The following is a 16872-nucleotide window of genomic DNA, read 5'->3' as shown; positions in this document are numbered from 1 at the left end:
TCTCATCTCACCCTGTAACCAGCACTACCACAAGTTTTCTACTCCCTTTCACAAGGCATAACACAAACAAGGGCACCAGAAAAATGCTGGTGGGGTAAAGGGACGAGGCAAGACCAACTCCCTTGCCTATGCCAGTCTACAGATTTCACCTACACAAATATACAGCATTGTAACAAGCATATTTGGGCAGTATGAATGAAAACAGTTGCAGACAAACCATTTTTATTATGGTTTTAAGTTCAATAGCTTGTACTTATTCTGCTTTAAATATTTCTTTTTAGTTCTCCTGTGGAGTCTCATTTAAATGCAATCACAATTCTTCAAGCCAAGTTATTTCCTTGGTAGACAAGCTCTTTTCATAGAAATGAAAGACGAGTCTTTTGTAAGGTCACCCTCAGTTATCTTGCCCAGAGAGAGAAGAAAACATTAATAAGGATCTGCTCTGCATTCTAGAATATATATATATATATTTATAAATATTAGAAATAATAATAATAATCAGACAAGCAAGAGCCAGGTGGGAAGTCTTGCTATATACTCATTCAGCACTTCTGAAAACAAATCAATTTAGTCATCTGCAAGCTTGGCCATAAGCTCCCTGCAGGAATTTTAGCTCATGCATACACAAACCCCAAAGATTTTTTTTTCACCCAGTTTAATCTTATGGCAGAAAATATCATCACTTTTATTGTATATGCTAGCTCAAGTTATGAGATAACATCACATTTCCAAAAAGGTAAAAGAACTGCGTAGCATGTTGGATTTACTAGCAAAGTGACAGAAATCATTTTAAATGTTCGATTCAGCAGCTATTCTTGCTGCTACTCAAGGTATTCTCATAAAGAGTGGAAAAAAAAACTAAGGCAGTTATGAAGGAAGGTGAGTGTATGGAAGGTTAAGTGTTAAATATAGGACTAGGACTGTAGTATCAAATATGAAATTCAGATGAACCCATTAGGACTTCCTCCTTTCCCCGTTGCAAGGACATCAACAATTAAAAACACGTTTTGTTTGTTTGTTTTGTTGTTGTTTTCCCTCTTGACACGCAGGTCAACACACTACAGTTTGGGAAGACCAGTGGGGATAATACACTGCAGAGTGAAGTGCCAGAATAGCAGAAAGACCTGCTGCCATTTTGAATAGCTCTTGAAGCTATTCAAAATGTCACATCAAACATCCCAAACTACCTCATTTGTGGCCACACCACACTCCAATATTCTCATTAATTTAAAATCATCATGATACCTGGAATAAGGAAATGCCTGTGTTTTCTGAAAGAAGCAGGACAGGCCCACACAGCGGTGCTTTGGCAGCTCTTTGGGATCCCTCCCCGAAGTGTTGCAAGAGACCCACTCCAGAGCACTTGCTTATATGATTACAGGGTCTTTGTGAACACATCCAGATAAAAACAAATTCTAGATGTATTATTTAGAGCTTTAAGGAGAAAATCCATAATCTTAGAAGCCCACTGCCATTCAGGAGCCCCTCACCTGACTGAGGCAGCAGACCGGCCTCTCAACACGAACAGTTGTTAACCCTGGGAGGTTTGTGAGGTAAAACAAGGCCTCTGACTCCACATTTTTTTACTGGATTTTTAAACGTCCTTTTTAAGACTTGAGGCTAACACTTTTCCTCAATAAAATGACTCTGCAAAGTCTTTTGCTTAGAAGACACTTGTCCAGGAATCTTAAAGTTGAGGTGCATTCTAGAAATGGCTGAATTACAGTCAAACTTTCTTGAAGTTAAAAAAGAGAGAGAGAGAAGAATTCAAGTCAGACACGAGGTTGTTGAAAACTTCAGGTTCAACAGTTAATAAACAGACCAAGCCATAAAAAGCAAGAGTCATGACCTAAATTATAAGGTTGCCCTTACACCTGTGCAGTACAAATTGCATGTGATACAGTTTTACAACACTTTTGCAATAGGATGCAGTAGTGTCACAGACTTTGGACTGTGATGCCGATTCATACACTCCTTCCTTCTATTTATTTAAAGATTATAATAATGTCACTGGAAGCACAGAGGAAAGCCAGCATGCCCCAGCACACCTTCAATACACCTTGGCCTGTTTTTTCAAGCCAAGCTTGCAGCCCTCACAACTGAAAAAGCACATGGCCTCAGCATATAACGCCACCTAGCCACCCAGTTTCATGCTGCTATTTTTGAAAGTTGTATCTTGGATTTGCTTATTTTGACTATTTTGCTTTTACTAATGTCCTCAATACCAGGTTCCGAGAACTTCCAGATGTGTGTATTAACAGCCCAGGCAGCTTTTCTAGAGAAAAACAATTCTCATCTTTGAGTTGTGCTTGGAAACATCCAATTTTCATGAGTTTACATCTACACTGTCTGTCACAAAGACAGAGAGCCACCTTGGGCCCAAACTCACCATTCCCCTGGAGAGAATTATAGATATGAGAAAAGAAAATCAAAAGGCTTTGCAATTCCTCTGTGGCTCACTGAGCCTGTAAAACTAAACCCATTTTATTTCATCATATTCAAATCCCTATAGTTCCAGTGAAATTTAATTATACCTTCACTTTGCATAATTAAACAGCCATTGCATAGCTTTATAAAGCATATAAAATGACTGATGAGTGTAGTGGAAAAACTTTCAGAAGTACTAAGTGGTTTAGGAGGCTACAGGTATATCTAGAGAGCAGCTAACTCATAAAAGAAGCACCATTTTGTTTGCCCATCAGGATGAAGTAGCTTTCCACATACTTTTTAATTTTTTTTAAATCTCATCTATTGCAGTCAAGATTGGGTATTTTATCTACCTAATTTACAGCTAGCTTAAGTAATTGCATCATGCAGAACAGATATATCCAGAGTCCTGCCAATTATCAGATGGTACTGACTATCTCAGCCACAAAGGAGCTTTTGAAAGTTTCCCTGTTTGGTGAAGTGGTAGCTACAGTACCATCAGCTGCATCCTTAGCACCAATTCATTCCAGTACATTGAGTGAGAAACAATATATTTACAAACACACGCATGCTAAACGGTCATATTACATGAAACTTTCTACCTTCTTTGTACAGCTTGAAAGCCAATGTAGGTCACATTCACTGCATTTTGGTAGGTTTCCTCTTCCCTGTATTTTTATACCATGTCAATCACTTTGGTAAACATGTCTGCCTTCCTTAGTTCATTCCTCTGAGAAGAGGTGCTAACGAGCTGTGATATCTTTGACTGTAGATCATGAAAACTTTTTCTGATATTTTCCTTTATTAGAAATCATATATTTGTAAGCAGCTAGAATATGATTCCAACATATCATTTCAAGGATTATATCTCTTTTTGTTTTCTCTCTCATTCCCTTGTCTTTTCAAAGAGATTTCCTTTGCTGATAGAGCTATTGCTGAAGCTAAAGAATACAATTTCCAAAATCTTTTCTTTAAGCAGCAGACGATACGCTTTTCAGTCACCATGTAGAAGATGGAATGTAATTAACGATAGCCTGCTTTGAGAATGTATTTTATATTTCACGTACTAGGTGAAAAGCAATGTGGTTTTTTTACCTTTCTTCTCAGAAATTCTGGAGAAATTTCACAGCGCCAACAGAAAGCTTCCATTTTATATGTGAAACTACTCAGATAAAATGACTAAGGGTAAGACAAGTCAATTTAATTAAGCATTTTGCTTTACTTTTTGTCTTATTTTATCAGATCAGTAGGTCACAACCTAAGAAAACATTTCTGTGCAAAATACATAATGTATAAGTTTACTCACATGCAAGAAGACAGGAAAAATATTACCTAGGACTAATACATCATAGTGTAATTCAGATGGTGAAACAGGTGTTTTAACTTAGTTTACAGGTTTGTATTCAACTATACTTTTAACACATAGTAGTAAAGACTAGATGAAAAAACAGATAAAGTAATAATATACACGTGCAAAAATGTTGAAGTATAAAGGAAGTAGATTTATGGCATAAATGAGAGACTACTTAGACAATCAGGCAAAAATCAAATAAGCACAGCACTCTCTGTTTTAGTCTGCAGTCTTAAGATAGACAGCGTTTTCATATCTTTTGGAAAGGTTAGATCGTTCCTTTTTCTTGACAGACTATTACCACACTCCCTAGATGAAATGTTTTTTCCTCAATTTCTATTACTCGGTTTCCAGAAGTGCTCCTTAGCCTGGCTCACTTGGCAACTGCACAGAGCACAAAACCTGATCACAGCAGTTCTGTAATTTAGTGTTTGTACCCATACATAAGTAGCCTATAGACAGGCACAAGAAAACTGAAGTTTATGACTATACAGCAGAGATCTTGACTGAGGAAAAACAACCTTGAAAGTCCACCAGATTGCATAAACTAAAAATAAAATAGTTATAGTCCATGGAAGTGCCATTCAAGAGCAGGGAAAAAATGGTTTTGGACAGGAAAGAATGGAAAGCTGAAGCAATATATTATCCAAAATTGAAAGTCAGATCATCAGGTTTGAACAGCACAGTAACAGATCTGTTCTACTTTGACCCTGGGACAGGCAAGATTTTGGTTAGAAGACAACAGAAACCACCACAGAACAAAGTGGAAATTACTGGACAATCGTTGTCCAAAAAACAGCTGAAATGCACAAATACAAAACTGAATTGGAAGCAATGAGCGACCTACTTTTCCTTAGAAGATCCAGCCTTAGGAGCTGCAACACCAGACATGCCCAGAGCCTCTAAAAACCTACTCAGCCGTGCCATCCCTAAATTACTCCTCTGACACCTGGTGCCACCAGGGCCTTGGGCTGTGGTGGGTGCCCCTGAGCACACAGCTGCAGCAGTTTAGCAGGGCTGCCACCTCCACCTGCTTCTTACCACCCGTGGGTGTGAAGCCATTGCCTCTGCAACAGGATCAGAGCAGAGCTCAAATGCCAACATCTCAGCTCTCCCACCTCAGACTGTGTTTTAGTACAAATCCTTTGACATCCATTTCAGCTACACCAGATCTCGCTAGGCCAGCTGAGGCACAAGCATATTGTTCTCTTTTTGCATAAAACAAACAAGCAGAGACAGCAATGGCTTAAAGTGCTGCTGGAAAACTTGCTGCCACAACCATATGAGAAGTGTCACATGTGTGGAAATAGAGCGAGTGTCTCAGCAGCTCAGGCACCAGGCTTTCTTCTCGCTTTCCTGCTTTACACTATGTCCTCTGCTAGTGCAATGTGCCACAGGACACGGGGAGGTGGTTGCCAGCCATGCCCAGAGAATGACGTCCTGCTGGGCTTTCTCTGCTGTGCCTGTACTTCATGCAATATTGTAATCTACAAAGGCATTTGTCAGGCAGGTTCCTTTTACTCAAGCACAATGCCAGTTTGTGCAGGTGGAAAAAGAAAATAGGAGAGGAAATTCAGCTGCCTGCTCTAGCACTTTCAGACTAACTCTTGGAAACAAAGGTGCAGCATTCACTGCAAGTGTCATCACTATAAAACCAGCAATGAACACAAAGGATTTAAAAAACAATCCTCACTTACAAATGCACATTGATTTTCAATAAAGCCATTTGCGCGTTTTTTTCCCTGGGACTCCAAGTTGACTGTCACCACTGATTTACAGGCAAGATATCTCTATATAATACTATTACTATTATTATTTTGTAAGCATTAAGATTTTTTAAGCTTCTTTTTCTGCTTCCAACAGTGAGGAAAATAATATGAAAGCAAAAAAGAAGAGAAGAATGACATTTGATTTTCTTTTCTTTCCTAGTAGAATTGCTTGGAAAGCTGAAAGAACACATAACCTTACTGGATAAAGAGGCATTTGTTTTGAAACTGCAACACATCATATTGGCTTTTCACCAGAAATGCTGCTAACAGACCCAGCACAGGAAATTAAGAACAGACAGCTCTAGGAAAGCTTTTTATGCTTCGCATTCTAGGTGAGTGGCAATTTTTTCTTCCTCTCTCAGCACCTTTCCACTACAAAACATCCACATACTAGAAGGCTGTCATGCAAGAGCAAGAGGTCATGTGAAGAAATTAAAGTAATACAACCGGCTGATATAGGTCAACCTGGTGATAGCAGACCTTCTGATTCAGTACTGCCTTAATTGGGCTAACAGGCAGCATAGCCACCAAAAGAGTCATCAGAGTAAAAACATACTAATAAAAACAGGGCAGGGAAGTGAAGAACACCTGTTTGGTGATGCCGGACACTTCACACGCACACACCTGGAAATGCAAAAGGAGAAAACCTTACAATAAAGCCAACAAACCCCTTGGCTATTTTTCATCCACACGTAGATACCTATGGGACCTGATTTCACTTTCCAAATAGATGTAACTACAGCTGCTTCACTCATGAACTGTCTCCTAACACCGCTGATGAATAGCCCTACATTTATCACACAGGGACACTGATCAGAAAGGAATCTGCCTTCTGCTCCAAATTTCAGTAGAAGTGCCTGAAACCATGAAACGCCACAGACAGCCATGGATTCATCTGGGAATAATGACACCGTTGTTATGACTCCTAAAGAGTTTTCAGTCCCTGTCAAAACAAAAAGCCAGCGCGTGTGCAGAATGGTTAACAGGGACTGAGGGGGGTTACACGGGAGCCAGCTCCCCTTGCAAGCCCCTGACTTTTCCCCACACGGGTCCCTGGCTCTTTGCTGCAGGCTGCAGGGAGGGCTGTGAGCCTGCCCGGCCTGCTCTATGGCCACGAACCGGGTACATTCATAAATTCTGCATTTCACCCATTAGTATCAGTGTTTAACATTAAATATTTAGCATCAATATTTAACAGGGATAAATGAGATGACCTGGATAATTATAGAGTTCTCAGCCCAACATCAATCCAGGAAAAAATAATGAAGCAGCTGATACAGGATGCAGCTAAAAGAAGTGATGAAAGGTGATGTCACCTCAGAAAACATGGTTTTATGGAAAAAAAAAAAAATAGAACTTCTCAAACAGGTGTCGCCTTTCTTAAGAAAAATACAAGTTTCACTGAGAAGGGTAATATACGTAGCCTTCCAAAGGGTACTTGACTTGGTAGTTCTCGTAAAAGAGCTTGAGTGATACAATGTCAACCCTGGAAGTTTTAGATAAAAATGAAAGAAACTTTCAGGACAATAGGTGGAGGTCACTAGGCTCCAGCTAGCTAATTTAAGTGGAGAGAAGGAAGAGAAACCCTGCAGGAGGTGCAGAGACAATAAAGTGGAATGTCCCTTGTTCTAGAAAGTGCCTCACTGATGTTCCTACATTTCACACTGTTCCTGATGCCCTGGGAAGTCCCATGGCTGTTACCAGCTCATCTCATCATTTTTGACAAGTGAGCTCTAAGTATCCCTTTTCAGGACAGTGATGCAGCAAATGCTAATTATTGTTCTGCCTTTAAATTGTAGCTAAATATATGCTACATCCTGCTGATTTTTGTGTTTGAGTATGATGGATTCATGCGCATGCTTAAATCAGGGTCTGAATCCTTCACATCTTGGCTGAGCAACGAGTGTCAAGCAAGGAAGGGGAGCATATTTTGGTTGCCCAAAGAGAGTAGGACTGAGCCCAAAAACCATCAAGTATAGTCCTGGATGTTATCTGAGGGTAACCATCAAGTGGTGTCAGCTCGGCCCATGTCTGAAGCGGTAGCTTTGAGCAGACAAACACACACAACGTCCTGCCCCAGGAGCTATCGCTGTGTCCTTCCAGCACAGAGGGAAGCAGATTATTTCTGGCTTTGACGGCCTGGCAAAATCCTATCCCTGCTCACACAAAGTGAGCAATCCTTCAAGGCTTGTTTTGAAAGGTTTTTTTTAATGGTTAAATAACTATTTGTTTTTACGTTGTTATCAATCATCATGCTGAATGGCCAGTGATAAGAGAAAAAAAAAAATAGGACGTCTTGAGAAGGGAAGTATACCTGGAGAGAGGGTAATAAACATTCCTCAAAAAAGCATCCTGAAAAGCTGTTTCTTATACCTTCCAAACACATATCTCACACTGGCACTTCCTGAAAAAAAAAAAAAAACATTTTAACTGCTTTAATTAAGGAAATATAGCTAAGCCGTCACATCCAGGTAAGCTACTGCCACTTCTGCTGAACAATAACGACAAAGGCTTTCTTCCCAAAAACCTGGGGGTGGGGACAGTTTTACAAATCATTTCCTTTCTGTCCATCCTGATTCCTGTGTGAGACCAAGTTTGTGTTCTCCTCTGTACTGAAATTCACTGAGCTAGAAAATGTAAGACTAGAAACATCTATTCATCAATCCATGCTAGAGCATCAGTTTAGAAGACACCTGATAAAAATTTTATTGGTTTTAAAAGCTGAAGTCTGATGTCACCATGCCCTATTCTCTCTCCCCTCCTTTTCAAGGCACACGAGTAAGTCTCATCAGTCTCAGAAGGAAATGTTTCTATCACAACAGCTGAAATTCTGGCAAAAATATCTAATTCTGGAGGAGGAAATAACAGACTGCTCTAGGATTTAATGTTTGTGTTGCTCTACCAAAGCAATGTTTTGTGTTTTAAGAAAAACAGAAATGGAAGAATAATACCCCGAATTTTGCATATGGCAATTATAAATGAAGAAGCTGAAAATGTTTATAAACATAAAGGATAAAATCCACAAGAATATGAGCAGAATTGTCTAGTGTAGGCAAAAATACCATTGCAAAAAAAAAAAAAAAAAAAAAAAAAAACAGAAATTGAAAAAATAAAACTGAAAGAATAAATTTGCCAGATTATTATGGAGATTATACCTCTGTCCTAAGAGAGAGAAAGAAATCATCTCTCTTTTAAGCTGATCTTAACTATACTTGGAGACGGGAGGGACATGCAGTTAAGGGGTGATTCTGTGACAGGCATTGCTGTGGTCCTACCCAGCCCTGGCTGATGCATGGGGGCAGAGAGGGAGCCCCTTCCCTTGGGTCTGCCGCAGCATGCAGCACCCAGCCCGATAGGTGGCTTTCCCCCTCCGTACCCCACACCAGCCGAGTGGGTCCCAGTTTTCATGCAGCTAGCCCAGACAGAGCTCCACCATGCAGCAGTGCAGTTATGTGTGCTCCAATCACCTGTTCTCAGGCTCACTCTGACAAGCATGCATGAACTGCAGCTGCATCTCTGAACTCCAGTAGCATAAGGAATTAGCTGAGGTGACCTGCCCGGCCAACACACCCTGGTGCCGGAGGTGACCTTGCTGGGAAATCAGTCCTGTGCACGCACAGCTCCCCAGGGAGAGGCCTGTGTCCCCCAGCTTTCCGACCTGAATCTCTCATGTCGCACCTCCCGGGGCACAGCAGAGGAGCCTGGCCAGATGTTTCAATTTCCTCGTATTCACAGCTCTGATTGCATTAGACTAGACAGGATTTCTCCACTGGCACTACCCAGGGGTAATGTGAAATGAGTTATGAACATTATCCACTCTGCAGTGTACATATCTGATGCTGAGAAAGCCTTAATAGGGTCAAGTGGAATTTCATGCTTGAAGAATCTCATATGCTTGGACATGACCCAACTTCAGAAAACGAGTTGGTTGTGTTTCTGTACAAATGCATTGGAGATTGCGTTCCTGTTAGAAAGCAGCCACCAGCTGGGGAAGCCGGCATTACCTGTCCTGAAGGGGAGCCCTGCATGGGGAGCATGCTTTCTGTCGTTTTGCTATAAACTGTTTGCTGCATTAAAGGGCTCTTATTCTTTGTGAAATGGTGACTTTAACAGTGTTTCATTCTGTTTATTTGAAAAAAAATGAACTATAAAGGACAGAAGAAAAGCTTAGCTTTTGAGCAAGTGTTAATCACGACTCAGCTCTTCGCATGATCTCAACATTTCAGATACTTAACAGAGAGCAGAGGACACAGCAACTCTTCCTAAATCAAAAGCTGAAGGTTTTGTTCAAATCCTCTAAATTGTTCAGTGAGCAATAGAAGCACTGAAACCTTGCTCCTGCACACGTCTGCTCCCAAGGTGTGCATCTGCCAGCACTCTGCTTCCAGCCTGGTTTAGCACAGCACTGTTTCCAGAGGGTTTCCAGATGCCCTACCTAAATGCATAAGGACACAATGTCTTTGAAACCCCCACTGTCAGTCAAGGCAGATTGACACGGACTGAGCCCAACAGGTCCAGAAGTTACATCCAGAAGGGATGGGGCAGGGATACAGCAGGCAGACAAAGTGATCACATAATGTCTCACTTTGTTGAGACATCAGGCTAAAAAGCATTAGCTATTTAAGATGATCATTTCTGCAGTTAAAACACAATACATTTGTGTTTGTATATACTGATATACACATGATCAATAATAATATTTATCATTGTTGTGGTGCTTTTCACGTGCAACATGCCTTGATTTAATTACTGACCACGCAGTGCTGAGGGGGAAATTCTGGTGCCTGCAGAGTTTTGCATAACTGCAAGGGGCACTCACCTGACAAAGCCTGGGTCAGGAGGAGTTAACACATAGTGCAAAATTATCACTAAAAGAATGGGTAATTGTCTTGAAGATAAAAGAAAATAAATATATTTTAATCACAATCGCTCACCCAATATGCACTCCATTACATCTGCGCGCCAAAGATTTGATCCAAGCCAGCTCAACCAGCTATACTTATTACTAACTTTGCTTTGTGTAAATTTGCAGATTTATTAACAGAGGAGCTTGGGGAGCAGACTGTCCAGCAAGCCCTCCACTGCTGACAGAGGCCAGCTACTGCATGCTTCAAAGGCTAGTGCAAGAAACCCTTCACAGACTTAGAGGGAACAGCCTATTCAGAGAAAAAGCCCTAATTAGTCAGAAGATGGCTTGTACCCTGAAGCACAGGAGACATTCTAAGGTAATTAAATATAAAGAAAATTAGCATGTAGTTCATGAACCACACAAGCAAGACGAAACAGTGCCTGGTAGCACTGAAGTGAACTATTCTGGTCACACAGAAATTAATACTTCTGTTATTAATGTGACCTTTTCCACAGCCCCAATTTAAGCCTGCAAGAAAAGGAGAAGTAAGGAGGAGAATTCAGGAGCAACCGCAAAAGACACTGAGACTTGCCAGTGACAAACACAGCATGAAGAGGAGGCAGAAACAGCAATGACTGCTCAGCCCTGAGCAGGTACCCGCGGGTGGATGCGGGGCTGGTCGCTGCTCCTACCTCCACCAAACCCCCTACCAAACACTCCAGACAAAGCACAGATGGTAAGCACTTTGAAGAACAAGGTAGAAAGGGCTCCAAACAGCAGCTGAAGTTACTCAGGAAAAAGCCCCAGAAAAGGGGAAAGAAAAAAAAAAAAAACTATTATGAAAGAGGGCACCACATAGGAAACACACAAGGTAGGCTGGATAGGTGCAGGAAAGGGCAAGAAAAGGTATAGAGGAACATAGCTGAAATGTGAATTTCCCCTCCTACTCAAAAATCAAGATAAAGAGACTGAAAGAGACAAAGACATGCAGAAGTCTGACAAGCAAATTGAAAGGTGGCACTGAAGAGATGAGAGACAGGTAAGATGATCTTGACAGTACCAATACAAGACATAAAATGTGTAAGCTACAGGTCATGGGAATAACAATGGCATCACAAGTGTAAATTCATCCTGCTCCCCACCAAACCATGCATGTGAGAAATTAGAGTGGAGCATCAGTGCACATAAAAGATATAGAGTAAACTCAAAACTGCAATGTTTGGTAACAAATTCCACCAGCCATACTATATTTTGCAAGGATAGGAGGATTATTTGGTTTTGTTATTGTTGGTTTTTTGTTTGTTTTGGGAGGGATCTATTTTCTTTTTTCCCTCTAAACTGAAGATGCCTTTACTCTTGGGCTATAATAATCTCAGCACAAAAGCCCCTGGAGTTCTCTCTTTTCGTTACCAGGCCTCCACTGCAGGTCCTTGCACTTGGCGCTATGAAATTCATCCCACTTTTATACTTCAGTGTGCACAGTGATCTGCCTCTCCCTACAACATATTCTGATCCTTATCACTAATGAGAAAGCCTCCAAATTTCTATCATTGTATGTGTCCAAGGACATTGATTATTTTCAGCCCTGCTATTATTTTTCAATCTGTAAATCAGTTCTCCTTTGGGACTCAGTGTGAGGTAGTCTCCTACTGTTACCTCTCCTGTTTCTCTTTGCAATTAAACTTTTATGTTTGAATTCCCTAACATTGGTCACAGCCTTTATATTTGGTTTCAGACCTTTCTTCCACATGAGCATTTCTCTGGCACTTTCTAAGAAATAGATTCAGTGTCCCAGACAATTCTCACAACCCCAGCGAGAATGAGCTCTGCTGGGTGGCCATCCTTTTGGCTTCATTGGAAAGTCATGAAACTTCAGGGGAGGAATGAAAGCAAATTTCAAAATTTCAGTATTTTTCCCAGGAATGCAATTCCTATTTCCTAGCCAGCCATAATTTATAAACAGAGCGAAAAAAAAAAAACAGGGGAGCATTGTGGAGGCAGAGCTGCGTGATTACCTCCCAAGGTCTGGCAGACGGGCTGTTTTCCTGCTCCTGTTATCTGATACAACAAAAGAGCACACTCAGTTAATCCCTGCTGGCAGCTACCGTTTCAGTTTCTGGGTCTGGTGGCAACACAAGGCAGCTAATGCCCCTTTAAATGCCTAGGAAATTCACGTGAAAAGAAATATGGGCACCTAACTGGAAAAAAACACTACAGAGCTATAAATCTTGAGTTAAATTAGGAAAGACCTTCTCACACAGTACTGCAGGCAAAGAAAAAAGTGAACATATGTATAAACAGTGACAAGTTGCATGTTTACAGCCACTCGTCTTTGAGTAGGATCGCTTTTGTCTTCAATAAATATACACAGCTTTTTATATATGTCAATGCAGACATACAAGGCGATCGATAATACTGTTCAAACAGCAGACAGCAAACCTGAATGAGTAATTCTATCAGGAGTTTATCAAACCATAAACACAAAAGCCACAGTGTTGTCTTATGAAACTATTCATAGCTAGTGTAAATTAGGAATGGCATGGCTAGCCAAAGCATTGCAAAGGCACAAATAAAAGCTAGGAACCCACACTAGGTATTAAAAGAAGACCTGTTCTTTGGCCTTCATTTAGACTACTCATTATAGGTGCTAATGCATTTGTACTGACTGTGGGAAGGCAGTCTGTCAGCCTTGGGGCACAGCTTACCTCAGTCCCTCGCTGTAGGTTTGGACACAGACCTTGTGATCAGCTCCCAAACCCACTGGCACTGAGGTCGGCCACAGGTGCTTCCAAGACAGCCAAGCCCGTACTCTTAGCCACCAGCCACAGTGGGCACAGTGCCCATCAGTCTCCCAACAGTGCCAGTCCTCAGTATTTCCAGTCACAAGCCAGTGCCCCCAGAATCATCACATTTCCAAAAAGCTTATTTATTTAGCACCACCAGACTGGTGCAACTGGGGTTCTCTTATGCATAGGTCCCACATCTGTGCTCACACAACTCCTCCGACAGCTACAGCCCTGCGCCCACCTGCTCCTTGCCCTCCCGTGCTGGGTCAGCCTTCGGCACTCCAACCATTGCCTCCCTGGGTGCCATGGGGTGAGAGGGCCCGTGGAGAGCCAGCAGGGCCCCACCACCAACTTCTTGCTGGGCAAAGTGGAGCTCAGCTCTTACTTCCTTTCTAACCCAAAAAACAGTTTATATCAGTTTACATTTCCAAGGCTATCATGGCAAGGAATAGTGCCAGAAAGTTACTTTTTTTAAAAACGAAAGCCTTCTTTACATGTTTAGCTTCTCCAAATAAACGCAGCCTACATTGTGTTTTGAGAGGCCTACAGTCTAGCTCTGTGCAAGTGAGAGAAAAACTCAGGGCCTACATCTTCTTGAAATATATGCTGAGTGTCTGTGATTACCAGTGGAAATGTGCCATAACACGCGTCAATCTAATTTTGGAAGCAAAATGTCCAACCGGATGGCATATTGCTAATTTTTTCTCCTTCCCTGTGATTCTATGCAAATCCTGTCATTTCCCCCATCTCAGAGTTGTCTACAGCCATCAGAAACACTGACTTCTGTGCATTTAGCATTCACGTGAGCCTGACAAGAGCCAGCATTTCTGATCAGTGCCAGTGCTGCTGAAGGAGGACTTGACAAGATTTGCAGGCTACAGGAGTTTGCACCTTTCTTTTCTTTCACTCTCCCTAATCCCATCTCTGTAAAATGTCCCACGCCATTGTTTTCTGTTTCTGTCTCTGCATGATTAACCTAATTAGCTACAGGAAACAAAGAAATCAAGATGATATAATACACTGAATCTTCCGAATGACCTGCTACAGTTCTGTCTGTGCACAACAAGAAGATTCTGTAAGAGAAAAACTAAGTTTTTCTAAATTAATCTCAGAATCAAAAATAAAAAATAAACAGTGATCTTTGAAAAGCCTTATTAATTTTTGAATCAACATTGATTATTTTTTTTTAGGAAAAAATATATTTTTATGTTAAACTTTCAAGATTTAAAATCTTAGCATAATGGAGATGCATAGTGACATAGCAGATTAAAATATTAACACCTTGGGGTTTTTTTGTTTGTTTGTTTTTAAGGAGATGGCCATCACTCTTTTAGCATGTATTTGTCTGGTTTATCAAGTTTAACAATTGCGGTGTGTCTCTGGACTATAGGTCTAATATAATTAAATCCTATTAACACATCAGGAATAAAATCCTTTAATAGGCACACGAGGCTTTGAGAGGCAGCTCATTCCTGAGCAGATTTAATATCCTTAAATTAAGCAAGTGTGAATGGGAGGATGAATCTTATTAAAAACTTAAATCTGATTATATTTGAAAATTATTGGTTTCTTAATGTAATAAATTATCCAATACAGACTAGAACAAATAATATATCCTAGCTTCACATAACTCCACTCTATAACAAGTGACAAACGAAATTAAGAATGACTGTGGGGCAAAAAGGAAGGTCTTTTTATAAAAGTCATTTTGCATAATGAAATACTTAAATCATTTTAACAAACACTGGGGGAGGGGATGGAAGATATATGTGCAGATAAGGGCATTAGAGCAGGACTCATTTTTCCTCTTCAAAAAGGGAATGCAAAGATAGTAGGATTGTTTTTTTCCCTCTAAAAATGCCATTCTGACAAATTTGTTGTAAATTTTGAAAAGAAAAGCTGAAGCTTATGTTGGTGGGAGCTGATTCCTTTTCCAGAAGGCTAATGCAAATGTAAACCATCTGCCACACATTCTGCTGATAAAGCTGTACTTCCGAACAATGGACCAACAGCACTGGAATACTAAAACATTAGCTCAACATTAGGAAAAAGTTTTGAAAGCGATTATAACTTCCAGAAGAGGTAGGTATTTTTACTGTTCTTTCACCCAAAGAGGAACTATATAGTTGTGTTTATACATACACATGTACACACTTAGGTGTTTTCTTATGTAGTGTGTATAGAGCATAAATCAGGAGCACTGAGGAAGAGGTAAAGGTGACAAGGTTACCTCTGATAAGGTATAAATCACTTTAAATCACTTAAGAAAACAAATAGTTCAAAGCTTGTAAGTAACATGGCTACATCAAACAAACAAAAAAAAAAAAAAAATAGAGATTACCATTAATCCCTGAATGCAAAATATTTTTAAGTCTGTCCCTTCTAACATTGTGTCATTGCAAAGTGTTAGCAAGAAACATTCAAGCAAGCAAGTAGTGTGACTAGCAATAGTCTGAGGCCTTTCAGAAGCAATACTAATAACCAGGACAGGGGACACCATCCAAATCCTAATGAATCAAAAGGAAAACCCCAGTGAATTTTTAGTCTGGTTCTGTGTGACATATTTATGAGTAGAAGAACTGAGGACCAGAGAGCTTTACTTCTAAATGAGGTTACCAAAATTGCTTTCTGTAAATGCATGCAAACACAAATAGTTAGCCTGAAGAGAGCACCACAGAAACATCTTTATGTATAGATCATACATCTACATAACTCGTTAAATATCATGCACAAAATGGTCTCATACTACTTTGATGATGGTGGACACCAGGATAAGGATCTGTAGTGAAAAAGTTTACCATGTTTCTATTGCGTAGTGCAGCAGCTTAAAACTGTTCTGCTATTTCACTGCTGTGCAATATTCTTGAGTTCATTCCAGGCACGCATATACAACTACGCATGTATCCACCATAACAACAGATCCGGCTGTAATGTAACGTAATCTTAAAATGCTGATGATCTAACTAGAAAACTTCCATATACATGATTTCCCTCAGCTGTGTTAATTTTTAAGGTATCAAGGTAAAGATGGGAAGACAAAACTGTATAATCACAAGTTAAAATTTCTCTAAAATGCAATGCCAGTAATACTATATATACATATATGTATATATATACACACACACATTTTTTTCTTCCTCTTTTTTTTTTTTTTTAAACATACCTGCCTTCTGGAGCTGATGTGGTTTCAAATTGTAAGCAGGTACCAGTAGAAGGAATCTTCAGTATTCTAAATTTCAGAGATTTTTGCATGATTCTGCAAGTCCACCTCCACATGCATTTCCATAATTTGACTTCCCTTTAGGCAAAGAAAAGTGTCATTTAATTGCAGAAAAAACACATATAATTGTTACTTCTTTAACAGTAGTTTTCTTGCTCTTTCTAAAACTTCAGCTTAAAAGCGACTATTAGTCTTTCTGCAATTACTGCCTCAAGTTGTGTGTGTGTTTGAGATCACCAGTAATTTTCCCCCATTCTTTTTAAGTAAAATAACTGATACATGTGTATTCAATATACAAAATAGCTTATTCTAGAATAAGTAAATTAACTCCCCCCCACCTTTGGTTGCCAGTACTCATTTCTCTTTAAATCTGAGGAGGAAAAGAAAAAGAAAAAGAAAAAAAAAAAAAAAAAAAAGATTTCTGGTTGTTTCTTAGATGGATGACAGATTCTGTTCTAATTAATCTAGAG

The 16872-nt window shown here is 40.1% G+C and overlaps 1 protein-coding gene across 5 annotated transcripts in view; it reads right to left on the bottom strand.

The window, feature by feature from the left end:
* Positions 1–16549, bottom strand: part of LOC311440273 (uncharacterized protein) — a 233276-nt gene extending 216727 nt beyond the window's left edge. For 3 of the 5 annotated variants that reach the window (XM_084526952.1, XM_084526951.1, XM_084526953.1), the window contains exon 1: positions 16346–16549. In XM_084526952.1, coding sequence (XP_084383078.1) covers positions 16346–16458 — 113 coding nt within the window. In that variant the 5' untranslated portion in view covers positions 16459–16549. Of the gene's footprint in view, positions 1–4625; positions 5045–16345 lie in introns of those variants that run through there. The other 2 variants (XR_014695301.1, XM_084526954.1) reach the window with 2 other exon arrangements.
* Between the last annotated feature and the right edge of the window lie 323 nt (positions 16550–16872).

Source organism: Aythya ferina, assembly GCF_964211825.1.
Source record: "Aythya ferina genome assembly, chromosome: 8".
In the NCBI taxonomy this organism is placed as follows: Eukaryota; Metazoa; Chordata; class Aves; order Anseriformes; family Anatidae; genus Aythya; species Aythya ferina.
The sequence above is the reverse complement of the archived record's forward strand: the minus strand, read 5'-3'. Positions and strand labels throughout refer to the sequence as shown.